Consider the following 17,083-nt stretch of genomic DNA (forward strand, 5'->3'; position numbering starts at 1 on the left):
ACATATGCAGCAGGTAGGCTAGCTCTCTGTATGTGCCGCCAAGGTGTTCCTCGCAAAAAGGTTAATTTTTTTCAAGGACATTTTAATCATTCAGAAAACATCCAGAAACAGCTAACATTTTCAAAACATTTTCAAAAAAATGAAAGGAATGTTCCTCCAATGTACCTGAACCAAGAAATAACATTCTTGATACATAAAAAATCCAGACGTTTTCAATTTTTAAAGGGTACAACATTTTCATAACTTAAATAATGTCAATGATTATTGCAGTGTCTGTCAGACTGGTCACTGTCAATGTCAAAATATTTGAGACGACCAATCAAATCAAAGTAGGCGGGCTTTATGTTGTTTACAGAGCGCGCAAAGCGTCAGTTTAACGGTCATAAATAACTGCCGAAGAGAAAAGAGATGAGTAAGTAGCAGCGAAACGTAACATTTTATATTTGACAGCTGTTTTAACACAAAACTGATAAAACAGTCATGCAAACTAATAAACTTTTGTGTAATTTCACAGTTTTGAATTGAAAATAATCCTATAATTGTCTTTGAATAACTTGTTGACTGCTATTTGAAACGACAGACGCGGAGACTCGGAGTGACGTTAACTTAATTGCTCCATAAACCATCAGAAAACAACGGTGAGAAAAAGTAAGTTAACTTTACATCCGTGATGTTTACTTTAGTACACTTAGCTAACGAAAAGCACATACAGACGAATTGTGTAAAACCCAGTTATGTTAAACCTTGAGATTATTTGTGACATTAGAACAAATATATAACGTTATAACTTTTAGGTTAAAGAACATGTGTACAACTAAAGTAAAAAATAAATAAAAATAGGCTACACTAAACATTTTCATTCAAATTTGTGAATATTCTTATTAAATTTGGACCTTTATTTTCATTAAATGTCTTATTATTTCTGCAATTGTAGGCTCATTTTGTAAATATAAGAAATTAGTTAAGGTGTATGGATGCAGAAGCCACAACAGAATGGACCAAACACATGAAATTCTCTTGAATTCCATTAGGCTTGTGACATCACAGTAGCAGGAATTAAAGTGCTTATATTTTGCTCAAGCGCATCACTTGCTGTTCGTTGCTTATTCCAGTGTTTCTTACATGGCTCAAGCTTTATTCACAACAGTTTGCTAGCATTTTGAATACATTACTGCGCAATATAACAACTTTTATCTGTACACGACTAAAATCATCACAGATAAAAAACAACCAGTTGATCTCGCTGCAGTTTTCGTGGTCTACACTAGCTAGTCTAGTTTAGGTGTCAAAATGGTGCTGTTGACTTTATTAGGGCTATATGCTTATTTCCAGAGGGGAAGGAAAGAGGTCAACGACAGCCACTCAGGTGAAGATAAACAGGACCAGAGCGATGATGTTCCACCTGTGGAGAGTAATGATGGTAAATGAGATGTTCATGACAATATGTAACTCTTTTGGTTTATTGGAGTCTGCACTGGCTCTACACTTATTTTAATATTTAAAGGACAGTCAGAAATTTACAGGCACATCTGAAGTTGAGTTTTGTCAAGTCTGTAACTTAATTTGTCACAAATTAAAAACTGAATTGTACCACGAAATTCAGATTTAATAAACTCAACACATGATACAGGACATTCATCTTCATGAATTAATGCATTTACATAGAAATCAAAATGCCTCACCTCACTGTATGTTGCCTAATAAGGTGAATATGTGCATGCATATTGATTACAGTACATAATGTTTGTTTATTGTTTGTACACATTGACTGACAACTGAAAAAGTGGAATGTGTCCAGTTTGAATTCCTCCAAAAAAATCACTTCATAATTTACAGCAAGCTTAGTTGCATTAATATCAGTATTTTATTAATACAGTAATGTTGTTGTCATTGCCCTCTGTAGGTCAGACATCTTCTCAGGATAGCAGTGGACCTCCCCAAGTCTTTCATATTTCAGATGAACCTGTCACTGCTGACCCTCGAGTCGATAATGACTGGATTGACTCCTTCCAAACCTCTGTTCATGTTGCACCTGACATGAGTGTTGACGTCACCCAAGATTCACATGGTAAATGAGATGTTAATCTTATGAGAAGAATGTATTACATCAGATTTTTATTGAAGTATGTATGTTGCCTAACAAGGTGAAAATGAACGAATATTACTTGCAGTAATATGAGTATTTTATTAAAAATGTTGCTGTCATTGCCCTCTGTAGGCCAGATGTCTTCTCAGGATAGCAGTGGACCTCCCCAAGTCTTCCATATTTCAGAGGAACCCATCACTACTGACCCTCAGGTCGATGATGACTGGATTGACGAGACCTTCCATGTTTTCAACCGTGCCATGTTGAAATTTAATGCCGACTCCTTCCAAACCCCTGTCCACATCACCCAAGCTTCAGACTGTCTAGCAGAGGATAAGAGAACAATTATTGGTCAGTTTGCTAAAACCCAAACATAACCCAAAACACATTGACTCTTTAATCAGCAGTTCAATGGTTTATACTTTAAATTCATGCTTTGTTTAAAGGGATTTTCCCCCTAAATAATGAACATTTGATGTTTATCTGCTTACCCCCGAGCCATCCAAGATGTAGGTGTGTTTGTTTCTTCAGTAGAACAGAAATGAAGATTTTTAACTCCAACCATGGCCTGTTTAATGCTGGTCAATGGGGTGTTTTCTATTAGAGGCACTATGAGAGATAAAACCCATAGATATACAAATCTATATTAAACCCTGTGACTCGTGGCGACACATTGATGTCTTAAGACACGAAACGATCAGTTTCTCAGAGAAACCAATCAGTTTCAGGGAGAGCAGGGGCGAAAGTACCATTTTTCAGAAAAACTTAATTTTAAAAGAAAATGTTTTAGACGGAGATATATATCTGCTCTGGTCCATAACTCACAAGTGTGGTCTATCAATGTACAAATGCAGAACGACTACAGTATAGTTTCACTTTGAATAAGATGCAGATTGTTACTTTTGACCCCATCAGTTGGGACGAAAGTAACACACAGGTGGGTCAAAAGTAACACAGCAATATAAGCTAGATTGTTTTGCTCTTGTTTTTATTAAACATACCTGACTATGACCTTGTTAATATGTAAATGCAAACATTTTGTAGCTACTTTATCTTTGCAAAAAAATATTTGGCTAAATTACATTTTCATTTTAAATTTTAAGTTTAATCAAATTTTTATTTATAACCGTATTTTTTATATAACCTGACAATACAAACTTGTAGTTTTAGAATATTTTTTGTGCAATGTCAATCTATTTGATAATTTTTTTCTTCAACAATTTGAATATGACAATTAAATTAGCATAATATGCATTATATATATAAAAGTGGATATAATCCGACAGGAAGTCCTGAACATTTAAACACGATTTACTTTCATACTGAAAAACTCTGAAAAAACAGACCTTCAGGATGTGTAACAGCAATAAATAATCTGTAGAGTGATCATTACTGTGACACATTAAACGAGAAACACAACTTGCAATTAGAAAAAAAAAGTATCGCTTCAGTAATTTACTTTCCGTACTCGAAAACTACTTTTCGGACCCAACTGCAGGAAACGATGACGAAATCACATGATTTTTGGCAGATCCATCAAAGGTTGTGAAAATCGCTTTGTTACTTTGTCCCGCGTTACTTTCGCCCCGGTTCTCCCTTATTTGTGTTTTTTTTTTTTTTTTTTTACCTCATATCAGATGAATCTAATCTAGTATTCCCAACGCCATTACTTCCGTCGAAGAAGGTCAAAAACCTGGCCCGATCATAGAGATCAAATATCTATGATCGCGGCAGGTTTTTGACCTTACTTGATGGAAGTAATGGTGCTGTAAATATACAGTTTACTTAAATAGTACTGAAGTATGTCAAATACATTTTTAAAGGCACAAATTTTCAAATTAGTAACTCTTAAAAGTTAATATATGAATCAGAAAAATATTTTTGAAATCATCAAGTAGGTGAAATGTTTTACTTTCCTCTTTTAACAGACATCAGTTCCTGCAGATATGAAGTGGGTATTGCACTGGGTGAAGGAGGCTTTGGGAAGGTTTACGCAGCAACTCGTTTGAAAGATGGCCTTCAGGTATTAATTTTCATTATGTACAATATCTATCTAGATTATTATTTTTGTCTTGTATTATACTCTTATCCAAGTACTCTTATATTCACTATTTACTGCACTTTACATGTCAGACCTGTTTAAATAGTCACATGCTCTGCATGTTTAAAATTAAATTAATGGAAATGTACATGTTTGTTCAGTGGTAATGATTGTAATTTGTGAACTTTGAAGACATGTAATTTGAATAAGTCTAACGCAAATCCATGTTGTTTTTTTGTTTGTTTTGTTTTTATCAGGTGGCGGTGAAATTTGCCTCCAAAACGGATATAAAATATGCCAGGGTTGTAAGTAGGCTGTGCTCTCTCTGTTTTACCTCTCAGTCACTGTTTTTAATTTCATACATCTCATATTAACATTAATCACAGACTATAAATTATGAATATAGATAACTATTTTTTTCAACCATTATAACAACTAAGGGTGTGAACCTACACTGGTCTCATGGTTCGGTTCGATTACGATTATCATGTCATCGATTCGGTTCAATTCATGCATTGATGGTTCACGGCATACTAACGTATACAATTTTGTCAGTCAGTTATATGAAATGAACCTTTAATTTTACCTGTTCAAGGAAAACACGCTTCTTGAATTTTAAAGACAACAGGAGCTTTTAGAAAAGATACACAAAATACTAAAAGCCACTTTTAGGTGGTCTCTTTACAGTCAATACTAAAGTCTAAATGCATCTAATTGCTGGAACCACATATTTAAAGTTTACTTCTCCCAACAATGCTAAAAAAATAAACGTGTGAGAGCGTGTTATAGGTTATACTGTATGTCATGTTATAGCCCGATAAAGTGTTACCGCAGGATGCATCACCCCAGACGAGTATCTCTTCATTAAGCCAACGCACAAACTACTGCAAATTAAACCGAATGTGAAGTCGTAGGTGCTCAACATACAATCATCTTCATTAAAAGTAAAGAAACTGAATGATCTTCTTACCAGTGCTGTGTCCATGCCCGCTTATATTGCAGCCTTTGATTATGAAATTAGCTGTTGATTAATACAATTCAGCTCATATGTTGTTTTGACGTGACGTGACCTCCATTAAATCTGCATATAGTGTGGGAATTGAAGATCGGATTTATATCCGTTTTACGGAGACACATTTATGTGCCTATGTGTAAATAAAATCGTTTTGATAAATCAGATCAGCTTGGATTTACACACAGCATGTGTGTTCTCCAGGTCATGCTTACCAGGCTGTTCATAAAAGCCGAAATGTGTCCAGATGTCGACTTTTAAAGTAGCTGAAGCATTTTTAATTACTCACACTCGCATCTCGCCTCCCTCTGCCTTTGAAAGCACGTATGCAACAAATGACGTCAGAAAAGCATCACTAACATTACAATTGGTTATGTTCTATTTACTGAACCGATACCGAATCATCCTCGTCTGGATCGTGATGCACGGAGAAATTATTAATTTTGACACCCCTAATAACTGTCTTTCTTCTAGTGCGGTTATTCCAGCGCCATCCCTTTGGAAGTGGCTCTGCAAATGTTTGCTAATCGAGGGCTCAGTGTTCCTCAAATCATCAAGCTCTTGGACTGGCAGGACGAGGATGACCGATACGTTATGGTTCTGGAGCGGCCCATGCCCTGTCAGACCATGGATGACTTTTTAGTAAGCTACACAGGCAGCAACTATGAAGATTTGGTACGCATTATTATGCTCCAAACAACATTTGCGGCTCAGACATGCTGCCTTCGGGGAGTGTTACATCGGGATATAAAGCTAGAAAACCTGCTGATTAACCCGGACACCTTTGAAGTCAAATTAATTGACTTTGGATGTGGAGAATTCCTCAACAGCGCTGGTTACACCTCCTTTTCTGGTAAGTATAAATGTCTCAAAGCTGTAAGGTGTGTCTCAAACTCTGGTGACGATTGAGAGCCGTTCACACAGGGCTCTGAGTGAGTCAAGTTCTCATAAAGCATCATAGAATGGGCTCCATTGTCGGGATTAGCAAATAATTTCTTGCATGATAATGGATTTCTAGTCAAAATGTTGTGTTAATGGAAATTATTTTTTTCCCCCTCCAGGCACAAAAGAGTACTGCCCCCCCGAGTACTGGACAAACCGACACTATCACGGGAAACCAGCGACGGTGTGGTCACTCGGCGTACTCATGTTCTTAATGCTGTGCAGACATTTTCCAAGGAGACGAGACCTGGAGAAAATAAAACATAATATCTGGACAAAAAATGGCTTGTCACAAGGTGAGATCTTCATTTCAGCTGAAAACTATTTTAATTCTGATTCTTATTAGATAGAACAAAACAACAATGCAGGAACATCTAAGGCTAGTGGCTTAATAAATGACGGTTTTGTTGATATTCGTGAAGTTTAAGCTAATAACCAGACATCTCTCCCTTCTTTCTGCACAGAATGCTGCGATTTGATTTGCTGTTGTCTGCAGGTTGACCCAAAGAAGAGGATTGAACTAGAGAAAGTCTGTCTCCACAACTGGTTTAAGGTATTAAAAACATTAATATTTTTACATTAGCTTTAATTACGCTACTTTTCAATATGTGCTGCAAATCTCATATAGTCAGATGACAAATTTCAGTGCTGTTTTTTACTTGTGCTTTTAATTTTTTTTTTTAATGGAAAAAAAGAAATATAACAGTCGCATGTTTCCATCTCTGTCAAATATAAAGACATGAATGCAGGAACATCATCTCCAGTTAATCTCTGTTGTACAGTAGTAGATATGTCCCAATATACTCCTAATACTAACGCTAATGTAATAATAATATATTATCAAAGTTTATTTTTAAATAATAAATCAAAAAATGTCTTCCATGTTTTAATTTTAAAAGTATAAAGCTCAGTTGTGCAGCTTTATTTGACAAAAAAGTCTTTAAATTAAATTAAAAGATACATTGAATTAATGTTTTATGTCTTCATTTGATTACCTAAAAATACACAACACATAATTTGTGGGAAATCTTGTCATAGAAATTAAGTTTGAGGTAAACATCCCTGAAGTACCTATAAGTACCTATCTCAAGGAACTTCTCACCACACAAACATCCACACCTTCTGTTTTGACTTGTCTCCTCAGGACTAAACTCCATACTGTGGGAGATCAGGCTTTCTGCTCAGCAGCCCCTAGTCTGTGGAATGCTCTCCCTGACCACTTGAGGATCCCACAGACAGAAGATGTTTTTAAACGTGGTCTTAAAACCCACCTTTTTAGCAGAGCTTTTGGTTGATTTGTTATTTCTTAATTATTTTTGTTTCAGTTTTCATTGGTTTTTTTAAATTGTATTTATTTATTTATTTTTATCTGTAGCACTTTGAGGTTTTGTTTAATATAAAAAGTGTGTTACAAATAAAATGTATTATTATTATTATTAAGTACAGAAAAATGGTAGTCGTGCATACCGGTACAGAATTTGAGGAGTACTGGTTAAAATGTAAACGGTACCCAACTCTACCAAGCCCCATAATCAGTGATCCGAGTGAAATGTAGGGCTAGGATGTTTAAAGCAAAAACTGATTTTATGTTGCATTTTTCCATTTAAGAATTTGTAGAGAGCCTAGGCCTATATATATAGGAACACTCGGACAGTTAATTCAGGCACTGAATCGTTTATTGCGATTTCTCACACCGCATATGGCATAAAATATAGTAATAATAACAGTGCTGGTTAAGGTCATATTTTCCTACATTATGAAACAATAGCCGACTCGCAAATGTCTTCTATTGTCCGTGTGTCCGCGATTGAATTGCTCTTTATTTTTCAGTACGGTTTGTAAACGAGCTAAACAAGGTTAAAATAACTTTTATTTTATTAAAATAATATTATTTTAAGCTATATTTCTATTATAAATTACTGTGTCAGTATCATAAAAAGTATCAACACATGGATACATTTTGTTTAACTTGTACTTAGGCCTATGAGTGGTTGAACATTGAATTGTTCTGTGAAAAGTTCCTAATTCTGAACACTCGGTGGCGCTGTGTTCTTATAAATCACTTTTCTTGACTGTCACAACAGCTCATTTACAAGGAGCATCAGAAAATAACTAAAAAGGCCTTTATTTTAAAAAGCAGCGGAAAAATAAAGTGACATTCATACCGAGTCTAAATTAAGAGATTTATTTGTTTATTAGAAGATTTAGCGAGACAATCAAACTAAAAGGGAAAAACAAAAGCACATAATAATAATAATAATACCAATAATATAATGTTGTCCTGAGTTCTCAGTAATTCGAGAGATTGTCATGAAGAGATTATTCTCCGTATACCATATGTGTCCATTGCCTGAGCTTGCTTGCTAATATTCAATTTATTTTACCCCTTCACAAAACATTAATTAAATCAATCTGAGCAAAAAATAAAGAAAATATAATAGCCAGAATCCATGCTATAAATAATTATGTTATATGTAAATGTGACTTTTTGGGGGTCATGCTTTGTTTTTTTTAGTTAAGCCAGTTAAGGTTTTATAGAGTTAATAAAACTACACTTCCCATGAACATTGCGGCACTTTACGGCAAAGCTGACGTCACGCTGTTACATACATGTGGATAAGCGATCTATGGTTCTGCAGCATAACGTTTGAATTTCGTGAACAGTGGCGGTTTATTTTTGGTTAATTAACTCCGCATTTTTTAAGCGTCGAAGCTAAGCGGCTACAGTTCAGATAACTTATATGGAACGGCATAAGCCCGCAATTATTTAGAAAAACAGCTGCAGCCATCTGAACTTGCTAGCCTGATCGCTAGCAAAGGAAACGAAAGTAAGTTTATTATAATATCTGTTCACGTGCCACGCTGAATTATGATGCTGTTTTCGATAACATAAAGACGTGACAATTTGGCCGAGCTGTCATTTATGATAATCATCCTTGTTCTGCCGACACTGCCAAATATGCTCATTTGTTTACGCTAGTTTGGAAGAAAAAAAAGTTATATTTTGCAGTTGGGACATGGTTTCTAATATATTTATAGATATATGTGGTTACTTTTTGGGAGATTTTCTCTTTCAAAACAAACTATACACTTGAGCCACTATGCATTGCTGATGTATAGTCATTAATTATGCCTTTTTAATTGTCACAGGTGAAAGCTAAATGTCATGGAGAACTATAGAAAAGCACGCACAGTTGAGCAGCCCTGCCCGTGTCCGTTCCCCGACCTGCCCAGCAACACTCCAGAAGTTCGAGTAAAGGATGGCAGCAAAATCCGCAACTTGATGAGGTTTGCTTTAAGCCGAATGGAGGAGAAAGCACCTCCAACAGATCATCCAGGCACCTGTGAAGGCTCGGAGGTGAGCGTTGGATCGGGGGAGAATCTATGCCGCCAAATCGTGTTCACAGGTGTGGGTCAGAGCGTCACTAAAGCCATCACATGCGTGGAGATCATGAAACGCCGTGTTCAAGGCCTACACCAATATACCAAGCTGGCCTACCGCACAGTTCAGGAGGTCTGGGAGCCCTTGGAGCCTGAGGCTGGGTTGGACAGTCTCACAGTCAGCAGAAATGTACCTAGTTTATGGGTTCTGCTCTCCAGAGACTCGCTTGATACGGACCAGCCGGGTTACCAAGCGCCAGGTTCTTTTGATGCCTTTTGGGCTCAGGCTCTCAAAGATGAATCGGCAACCCCAAGAGATGAGCAGAGAAGGAAGAGGGGTGGAACAGGGGCTGGAAGAGCAGAAGGTGCTGGCAGAGGAAAGGGTCCGCGCAAGCACTTGGGCCGACCTGTAAAAAAAACACATAAACCTCTAGGTCATGCAGGAGGTGTGCAGGAATGAATAAATGTTGAATGTCTTGCCACAGCTGTAGCTTGGTTTATTCTGACAGACACATTTTGATGGGGAATATTCTGTGCCACATCTAATAAGAAGATTTTGGAGAATATCTGTCGTAAAACAGTTTTTCATTCCCTGAACAGTTCACCTAAACAACAAATTCTGTCATTATTTATTCACCCTCATGCCATTAAATTGTATTTGTTGACCACTTTCATAATGCATTTTGGAGCTTGACAGATTTGTAGGGTGTGTAAATAAATCGTGATAATTCTGTTTTTGGTTAACCACTCGTTTAAATACATTAGACAGAAAGGCCTAAAACTAAATTGCCAGATTTTGCCAAAGAGACTAGAATGGGATATTCTCCTTTTTTATACTTCAGCATGTTTTTCCGTTAAAATGTTTTATTGCGCAAACAACAATTCTTCTTTAGGTTTCTATAGAGATTATACATTCTGGGGCGGCAGTGGCTCAGTGGTTCATGTAGATTGTCTACAAACCAGAAGGTTGGTGGTTCGATCCCCGGTTCCACTTGACCAAGTGTCGAGGTGTCCTTGAGCAAGACACCTAACCCCAGCTGCTCCCGACGAGCTGGATGGCGCCTTACATGGCTGACATCGCCGTCGGTGTATGAATGGGTGAATGTGAGGCAAAAATGTAAAGCGCTTTGGATAAAAGCGCTATATAAATGCAGTCCATTTACCATTATAGATTTTTTAGCATATATGGTATAAATGGTTTAAAAACTTGTGTTAGAAATGTATTGATTGATCCAGGTTGATGATCATATATGTTTAAATGGATAGGATTTTCTCAGTTTAGAGGAGTTGTCTCAGCTCCTTCAGATAAACTAACACCATTCATTTGATTTTTGTATTATATGAGTGCAAATGTGTTAACGAAGTACAAGGCTAAGTTTTTCCATATCAGAAGAATTAAAGTAGCCTATTTGATCTTTTGCCACCATTTTTTTATGCAAAGGAAAGGAAATTGTGTATTTTGAATACCAAATGTCTGCAGAAAATACACAAATTTGTGCTTGAAGTGCTCTGACAAACACCAGTGTTTTTTTGTTTTTTTTGACACGTCTGAAGGCATCTAGTTGTTGTATTGGGAGTTGTTTATGTATATAAAAGTTCAAGTGGAAACTTATTTTATCAAATTTGGGCATATCAGCAGCCAGGGGTGTCGTACTGGGGGAATAAAGGGTACCAAGTAACCAGGGGGAGGGGAGGGCAGGGGGGGCCCCTTAGAAGTCAGTTTTCTATACATACACATACATGGTATGGGGGCCCAGCAAGATGGTTTGTACCCAGGGCCCAAAATTTGGTGCTACGCCACTGTCAGCAGCAGAGAATTAAAATGAACTTCTAAATGAATTTCATGTTTCCTCAGCAAAGGCTGTTTATTGTTGTAAATGACAGAAATATAAGGAGTTTTGTGTTAAACTTTCTTTTGGAAGTTTTTTTGTTTTTGTGATATTCATAAAAAAGAAGTTCAGTAAAATTGAAAGCTATGATGTGTGGATGCCAACAATGGTAAGTTCTGTGGCAGATAAAAATATAACATGGAAAATATACTGTTTTGAAACAGAATTATTTTAAGTCAATATATTGTAGATTCTTTTGAAGGTGTTGGTGAATTTCTACATTTGTTATATGAAACTTGTTGATCTTAAGACATAGACCTTTCCAGCATTGAATGCAAAACCAAATGGGAGGATTTTTGAATGTCAAATGTCCTTTTCCTGAAAGAACAGAGAATGCATGGCTTATGTTCGAGTAGAGGAAGAACGCTGATCTAGATATAAGGTAGGATATTTTTTCATTACATTTGAGTCTATAAAAATGCACAGCTTTCCGTTCTTCTTTCAGTAGTGGTCTATAACAATATGTAGACTAATATTTATCTTCAGAATCTAATTTAAAAAGCTATGCAGAATAATGCATATCTCTCTTTCTCTCTCTCTCTCTCTCTCTCTCTCTCTCTCTCTCTCTCTCTCTCTCTCTCTCTCTCTCTCTCTCTCTCTCTCTCTCTATATATATATATAGTGTTTAGCACACATTATGACATTATAAAGTAGACTATTAATATGTTTAAATTTTCTTTTTGTTCAGACTTAACTTCCACCCAAACAATATTTAGCACCAATATTTAAAAAAAATGATTAAATCGACTATAATATAAATCATGTTTAAAATGTTATTTATATCATAGTCTTATTATACTAAGTCTTCTATACTATAATATAACATTTTTCTTGAGCACCAAATCAGCATTATTTCTGCAAAATTGTAACATTGAAGACTGCTGAAAATTGCCATCACGTGTCATTTATATATAAATTGTAATAATATTTAACAATATTACCTTTTTATTGTAGTTAAAACCAAACGTTAAAAGAAACTGCAAATGAGAGACAAAATATATTGAAAGCAGGTATTTTACATAGTCTTGTTTCAGCACGTGTTTGACTAACTGTAACAACAGCCTCTTCAGTGGGAAAATTACATATTGTCAGTCTTTATGAATGTTGTACACTGAACCTAATGTATTAGCCGAGTGTTCTTACAACTCAACAACATAATTAGTCATTTACTTCTGTTTTTTGTCTTTGTTTTTAATTTTTATAGCTGCTCAGCACACATCAGTGCCTTACCATCTTCACTAGTCACTTATCAAGGAGCTGAATAGCCAGAATAAGCAGTCATGTTCACTCTTCTGTTGATCATTTTAATGTCTAGTCAAGGTAAGTAACTATTTAAATTGATAGTTCACCTAAAAATAAACATTTGATGTTTATCTGTTTACCCCCTGGGTATCCAAGATGTAGGTGTGTTTGTTTTTTCATTAGAACATAAATTAAGATTTTTAACTCCAACCGTTGCTTGTATAATGCATGTCAATGGGATCTAATTCAAATTATACCCCATCGACATAGTGTTGTCAAAAGTACTGACCGCGATAACAAATCGGTACTAAAATGTTACAAATGGGACGCTTCGAGTGCTGTTGAGCTGTAATCGTAAAAACACCTCTGACTGGCCATTGTGCTTACGTGCTCATCAGATGTGCCTGTGATTGGCTACAAGGATCAACATTTTGAAAGAGCACGGAAGTGTTTGAAAGTGTTTTGAAAGGGGGAGCGGGAGCATTTGAAAGCACAATCAGGTGCAATCATTCAGACGCTCTGTGTGTATCTGTGCAAGCCAAGCGGTCTGTGAAAAGCGTAATTTATGTATTTTTACAACATGTTTGTGAAGCGCTGATCGTAGTAGCCAATCACAGACATATTTGATGAGCGCATGAGCAAAATGGCCAGTCAGAGGTGTCTACGATTCCACTCAACAGCGCTCAAAGTATCACATTTTTGAAATTTCAGTACTGATTTGGTATCGCGGTCGGTACTTTTGACAACACTTCATTGATATGCATTATATGAGCAACTGGGATTAAAAATCCTAATTTGTATTCTACTGAAGAAACAAACACCTATATCTGTGATACCCTGGGGGTAAGCAGATATACCTCAAAATTTTCATTTTTGGGTGAACTATCCCTTTAATGTGATTACTTGGAATGCACTAATACCTGTTCAAGTCAGTACACATTTTGAACTCCAGGGTATTCCAGAAAGCAGGTTACATGACATACCTGAGTATGTTTAAGGGTAAGTGCATAACCTTAAAGGGTTAGTTCACCCAAAAATGAAATTTCTTTCATTAATGAGTCACCCTAATATTGTTCCACACCCGTAAGACCTCCATTCATCCTCGGAACACAGTTTAAGATATTTTAGATTTAGTCCGAGGGCTTTCTGTCCTTTGAATGTAAGTGTATGCTCACTTGCTGTCCACGTCAAGAAGGCAATGAAAACATCATCAAAGTAGTCCATATGTGACATCAGTTAGTTAGTTAGACTCTTTTGAAGCATCGACAATACATTTTGGTCCAAAAATAACAAAAAATACGACTTTATTCACCATTGCCTTCTCTTCCGCGTTTGTTTAACCTCAAATAAAGATTCAAACGGTCGTGAATCAGCGTATTGATTCGTGATTCGTATCGCCAATGTCACGGGATTTCAGCAGTTTGACACGCGATCCGAATCTTGAATCATTACCGTTTGATTCTTTATTTGAGGAACACGCAAGAGAAGACAATGCTGAATAAAGTCATATTTTTTGTTATTTTTGGACCAAAATGTATTGTCGACGCTTCAGAAGAGTCTAACTAACTAATTGATTGTCACATATGGACTACTTTGATGATGTTTTCATTACCTTCTGGACGTGGACAGCAAGTGGGCATACTAACCCTTTAACTTTCGGTTCCAAAACGGAGGTAATATAACTAAATGTGTTTTATAGTTATAATATACAATTGTATATATTAATTCTAAATCACTATTATAACAAGGTGGTATTAATATATTTACAAATATATTTACTGTCATCTCATGTATGGATCTGCATTCAATTAATTAGCATCAAACAAACAATATAATCCTTATTTTCAGTAATTAAAGATTACTTATTAATATGAAAAGATTGAAAAAATTACTGCACAACCACCAAATATGTGGAGGTTATGTTGTGTGTTAACCCGGGAACGTACTCTGGGTTGTCTGAACTTACTCCTGGATGCGTTTTTGGAACCAGCATACCTTGAGTAAGGAAGATTATCAACCGGGAGTTTGGGGTATATGATGGAGAGTTAACCTTGCTTTTTGGAATATGCTTTTTTTTCATGTTTAAAACACATTGAAATCTTTGACATTGACAGTGGTCAAAATTAAATCATGGCAAAGTGCAATAATGTCATAATTTAAGTGTTCCCATAGACATGATAATGATAGTGATACAAAGTACTAGAATTTACCATCTATTATAATTTTATATGAGTACAACAGAGTAGCCTAGTATTGTTGCATCAGTAGTTTGTACCATTGGTGGAAAATAAATTGGATTAAATAGTAACTAAGAAGAAATTATGTTTGATGATAATTGGGCTGTTGGACTTTCACAGGCCTTTCAATGGACAGTCGTGGGACGAGTTTCATCACTGCATTCCCTGAGAATATTGCTGTTTATTATAAAAAGACCATGAATCTACTCAAAATCACCACCCTTCATCCAAACACTACTGTCAATATCACCTATATGGCCAACAGCAACGTCACCACCACTGCAAACATCAGCAATGGGACCATTTTGACAATGCAATTGACCAAGGAGGTTGAAGAATACCAGTTTGGGTCTTCCAATAAGTCTTTTCTAATCACCAGCGATAAAAACGTCACAGTTCTTTCCATGAGTGGATGGGAGGGGCGATTCCAGTCTCGTATTGTCCAGCCTGAACAAAATCTCGGAACGGTATATCAGATCCCCCCTCTGAATTACACAAAGATATCCTCGTCCATTAGCCCTTTAATGTCATCGGATAGCAGATTTCTCCCTTTTAGATTGATGATTATTAATGCAGGGGACAGAGACAGCAATGTCACCATCAAACAGGTTGACAAAAGTGGTCAGATCCAGGCAGATAATATAACACTCGGTCCTTACAGGCTTTTCCAGTTTCAGATTAATAACACGGTGAGAGAAATAAATGCAATGGACAAAGTGGCTGTGCTTCTGACCCATCCATGCTTTGACAGCAATAACTGTGCTTGCAACATGGTGGTGAACCAGCTCAACCCCCCAGAGTTTGACAACAGCGGCATAGTCAGATTCCTCGTGCCCCCTATCTTCAATGCCAAACAGCTACTTGTGACAACAAATCAATCCTTAAGAGTCTGCCAGGGTTTTTTTCGTGATGGTAATGTTATTTCGGTGGAAAAATCTACAGACATCCTGCCGTTGTTCCCAAATTTTTTTAACACGTCTTCGCTTATTTCTACCACTGTGCCTGTTTCCCTCCAATTAATCGCTCCTGGAATAATTCTAGACCTCATTCCGATAAGCATGTTCTCTGGCTGCTATCTGCTAGATTTTAATTCCTCACAGAATGCGGCTTTGGTGATTGCTAATACAACCATAACTAATGGTGTGCGAATGAATGATCAGCCTTTGCCCTCAGGAACCAATTGGAGCGTTTTGAATGGCTCAGATTATTCTTGGGCTCTGGTGGAGGCAGAAAACATTGGCACTATCTGGCATAATACCTCAAAGATTGGCGTATATATGATAGAGCGCTTGGAGTCCAACAGTATCTATGGGAGCCCAGCAATAGCTGTAAATAAGGACCTGGGTAAGTCTGTGTGTTTAAAGAAATCATGATGTTTAACCATAACAGTTATATTCTACACATATTTAGACTGTTTTGAATGTATTCAATTTGTATACACATTGATGTCAATCTGAATATATTTTATATATATATATAATATATAATATAATATAATGCTTCACTTCTTGCATGCTACTAAGACTTCTTAGTTAGGTTAATCGGCTGGCAGCATGTTAAACTAATTTGCTAAGTAGTTAGTACTAGGAAAAGGGTTCAGTATCAACTGAATACCAAATATTTGTTTGTGTGTTTAGATCCTAATGGTTGTCTGGTGACTCCGGAGATGTTTGTGGTTGGTAAAGAGGAAATGAACTGGTTCATGTCCCGTGAGTACTGCTTGCAAAACGCTGATCAGTTTGCCAGGATCATCAGTGAAGACACAATGGATAAGGTGATTTCGAACATGACACTCGAAGAACCCACAGAGGGCTGGATCAGTCTGCGGCGCAGCCTGTACTCAAGAGAGTGGTACTGGAAAAACGAGGACGATTTCCCATCCAATGTGAGCTACACTTACTGGGGGGCTGAACAGCCTGAAAATCCTGAGAGAGGCTTGTGTGCCTCAGTTTCCCTCGACCCGGACAAGTATTTCATGTGGAAGAGCGCACGCTGCTGTTCTAAAAAGAAACCTGTTTGCTATAAAACCACAAAATATCTCAACTACCTTTCTCACGATACTGAATTAGACTTGTAATGTGAACTCCAAATGCAGCTCTGGAAAAAATGAAGAAATTGAGAAATCCATGTTAAGTGGTGGGAATTTTTTTCCAGAGCTGTATATTTTTGGCTTTCAGAACCGTATGTTTAAGGATCATTAGAGAAAAGAGTATCATTTTCATGCTCAGCATAGTTATTCCCCTATATATATAT

The 17,083-nt window shown here is 36.6% G+C and overlaps 3 protein-coding genes across 4 annotated transcripts; all 3 read left to right on the forward strand.

The window, feature by feature from the left end:
* Positions 1 to 394: 394 nt before the first annotated feature.
* Positions 395 to 7,765, forward strand: LOC137083611 (serine/threonine-protein kinase pim-1-like). Its single transcript, XM_067449562.1, has 11 exons — positions 395 to 412; positions 581 to 648; positions 1,333 to 1,420; positions 1,904 to 2,068; positions 2,219 to 2,437; positions 4,015 to 4,109; positions 4,385 to 4,432; positions 5,614 to 5,992; positions 6,201 to 6,377; positions 6,546 to 6,634; positions 7,226 to 7,765. Exons 4-11 carry the CDS (start codon positions 2,038 to 2,040, stop codon positions 7,229 to 7,231), a joined length of 1,044 nt encoding a protein of 347 aa, XP_067305663.1. The 5' UTR covers positions 395 to 412; positions 581 to 648; positions 1,333 to 1,420; positions 1,904 to 2,037; the 3' UTR covers positions 7,232 to 7,765.
* An 870-nt stretch (positions 7,766 to 8,635) lies between these two features.
* On the forward strand, positions 8,636 to 11,120 carry rpp25l (ribonuclease P/MRP 25 subunit-like). Its single transcript, XM_067449563.1, has 2 exons — positions 8,636 to 8,909; positions 9,232 to 11,120. Exon 2 carries the CDS (start codon positions 9,248 to 9,250, stop codon positions 9,920 to 9,922), a length of 675 nt encoding a protein of 224 aa, XP_067305664.1. The 5' UTR covers positions 8,636 to 8,909; positions 9,232 to 9,247; the 3' UTR covers positions 9,923 to 11,120.
* Positions 11,121 to 11,183: 63 nt separating this feature from the next.
* On the forward strand, positions 11,184 to 17,045 carry LOC137082738 (IgGFc-binding protein). Of its 2 annotated transcripts, XM_067448156.1 has the most exons (4): positions 11,184 to 11,733; positions 12,556 to 12,671; positions 14,951 to 16,174; positions 16,468 to 17,045. In XM_067448156.1, exons 2-4 carry the CDS (start codon positions 12,632 to 12,634, stop codon positions 16,905 to 16,907), a joined length of 1,704 nt encoding a protein of 567 aa, XP_067304257.1. In that variant the 5' UTR covers positions 11,184 to 11,733; positions 12,556 to 12,631; the 3' UTR covers positions 16,908 to 17,045. The 2 variants fall into 2 exon arrangements, with proteins under 2 accessions (XP_067304257.1, XP_067304258.1); XM_067448157.1 differs by lacking the exon at positions 11,184 to 11,733 and having other exon boundaries at positions 12,522 to 12,671.
* Positions 17,046 to 17,083: the final 38 nt, after the last annotated feature.

Source organism: Pseudorasbora parva, chromosome 7 (assembly GCF_024679245.1).
Source record: "Pseudorasbora parva isolate DD20220531a chromosome 7, ASM2467924v1, whole genome shotgun sequence".
NCBI lineage: Eukaryota > Metazoa > Chordata > Actinopteri > Cypriniformes > Gobionidae > Pseudorasbora > Pseudorasbora parva.

Excerpts from the sequence above, each read along its gene's own strand:
- LOC137083611 (XM_067449562.1), top strand. The coding sequence starts at position 2,038 with ATGAGTGTTGACGTCACCCAAGATTCACATG. Across the intron at positions 4,433-5,613 it reads ATATAAAATATGCCAGGGTT|TGCGGTTATTCCAGCGCCAT; the intron begins GTAAGTAGGCTG and ends TCTTTCTTCTAG. Across the intron at positions 5,993-6,200 it reads TGGTTACACCTCCTTTTCTG|GCACAAAAGAGTACTGCCCC; the intron begins GTAAGTATAAAT and ends TTCCCCCTCCAG.
- rpp25l (XM_067449563.1), top strand. The coding sequence starts at position 9,248 with ATGGAGAACTATAGAAAAGCACGCACAGTTGAGCAGCCCTGCCCGTGT.
- LOC137082738 (XM_067448156.1), top strand. The coding sequence starts at position 12,632 with ATGTTCACTCTTCTGTTGATCATTTTAATGTCTAGTCAAG. Across the intron at positions 12,672-14,950 it reads CATTTTAATGTCTAGTCAAG|GCCTTTCAATGGACAGTCGT; the intron begins GTAAGTAACTAT and ends GGACTTTCACAG. Across the intron at positions 16,175-16,467 it reads AGCTGTAAATAAGGACCTGG|ATCCTAATGGTTGTCTGGTG; the intron begins GTAAGTCTGTGT and ends TTGTGTGTTTAG.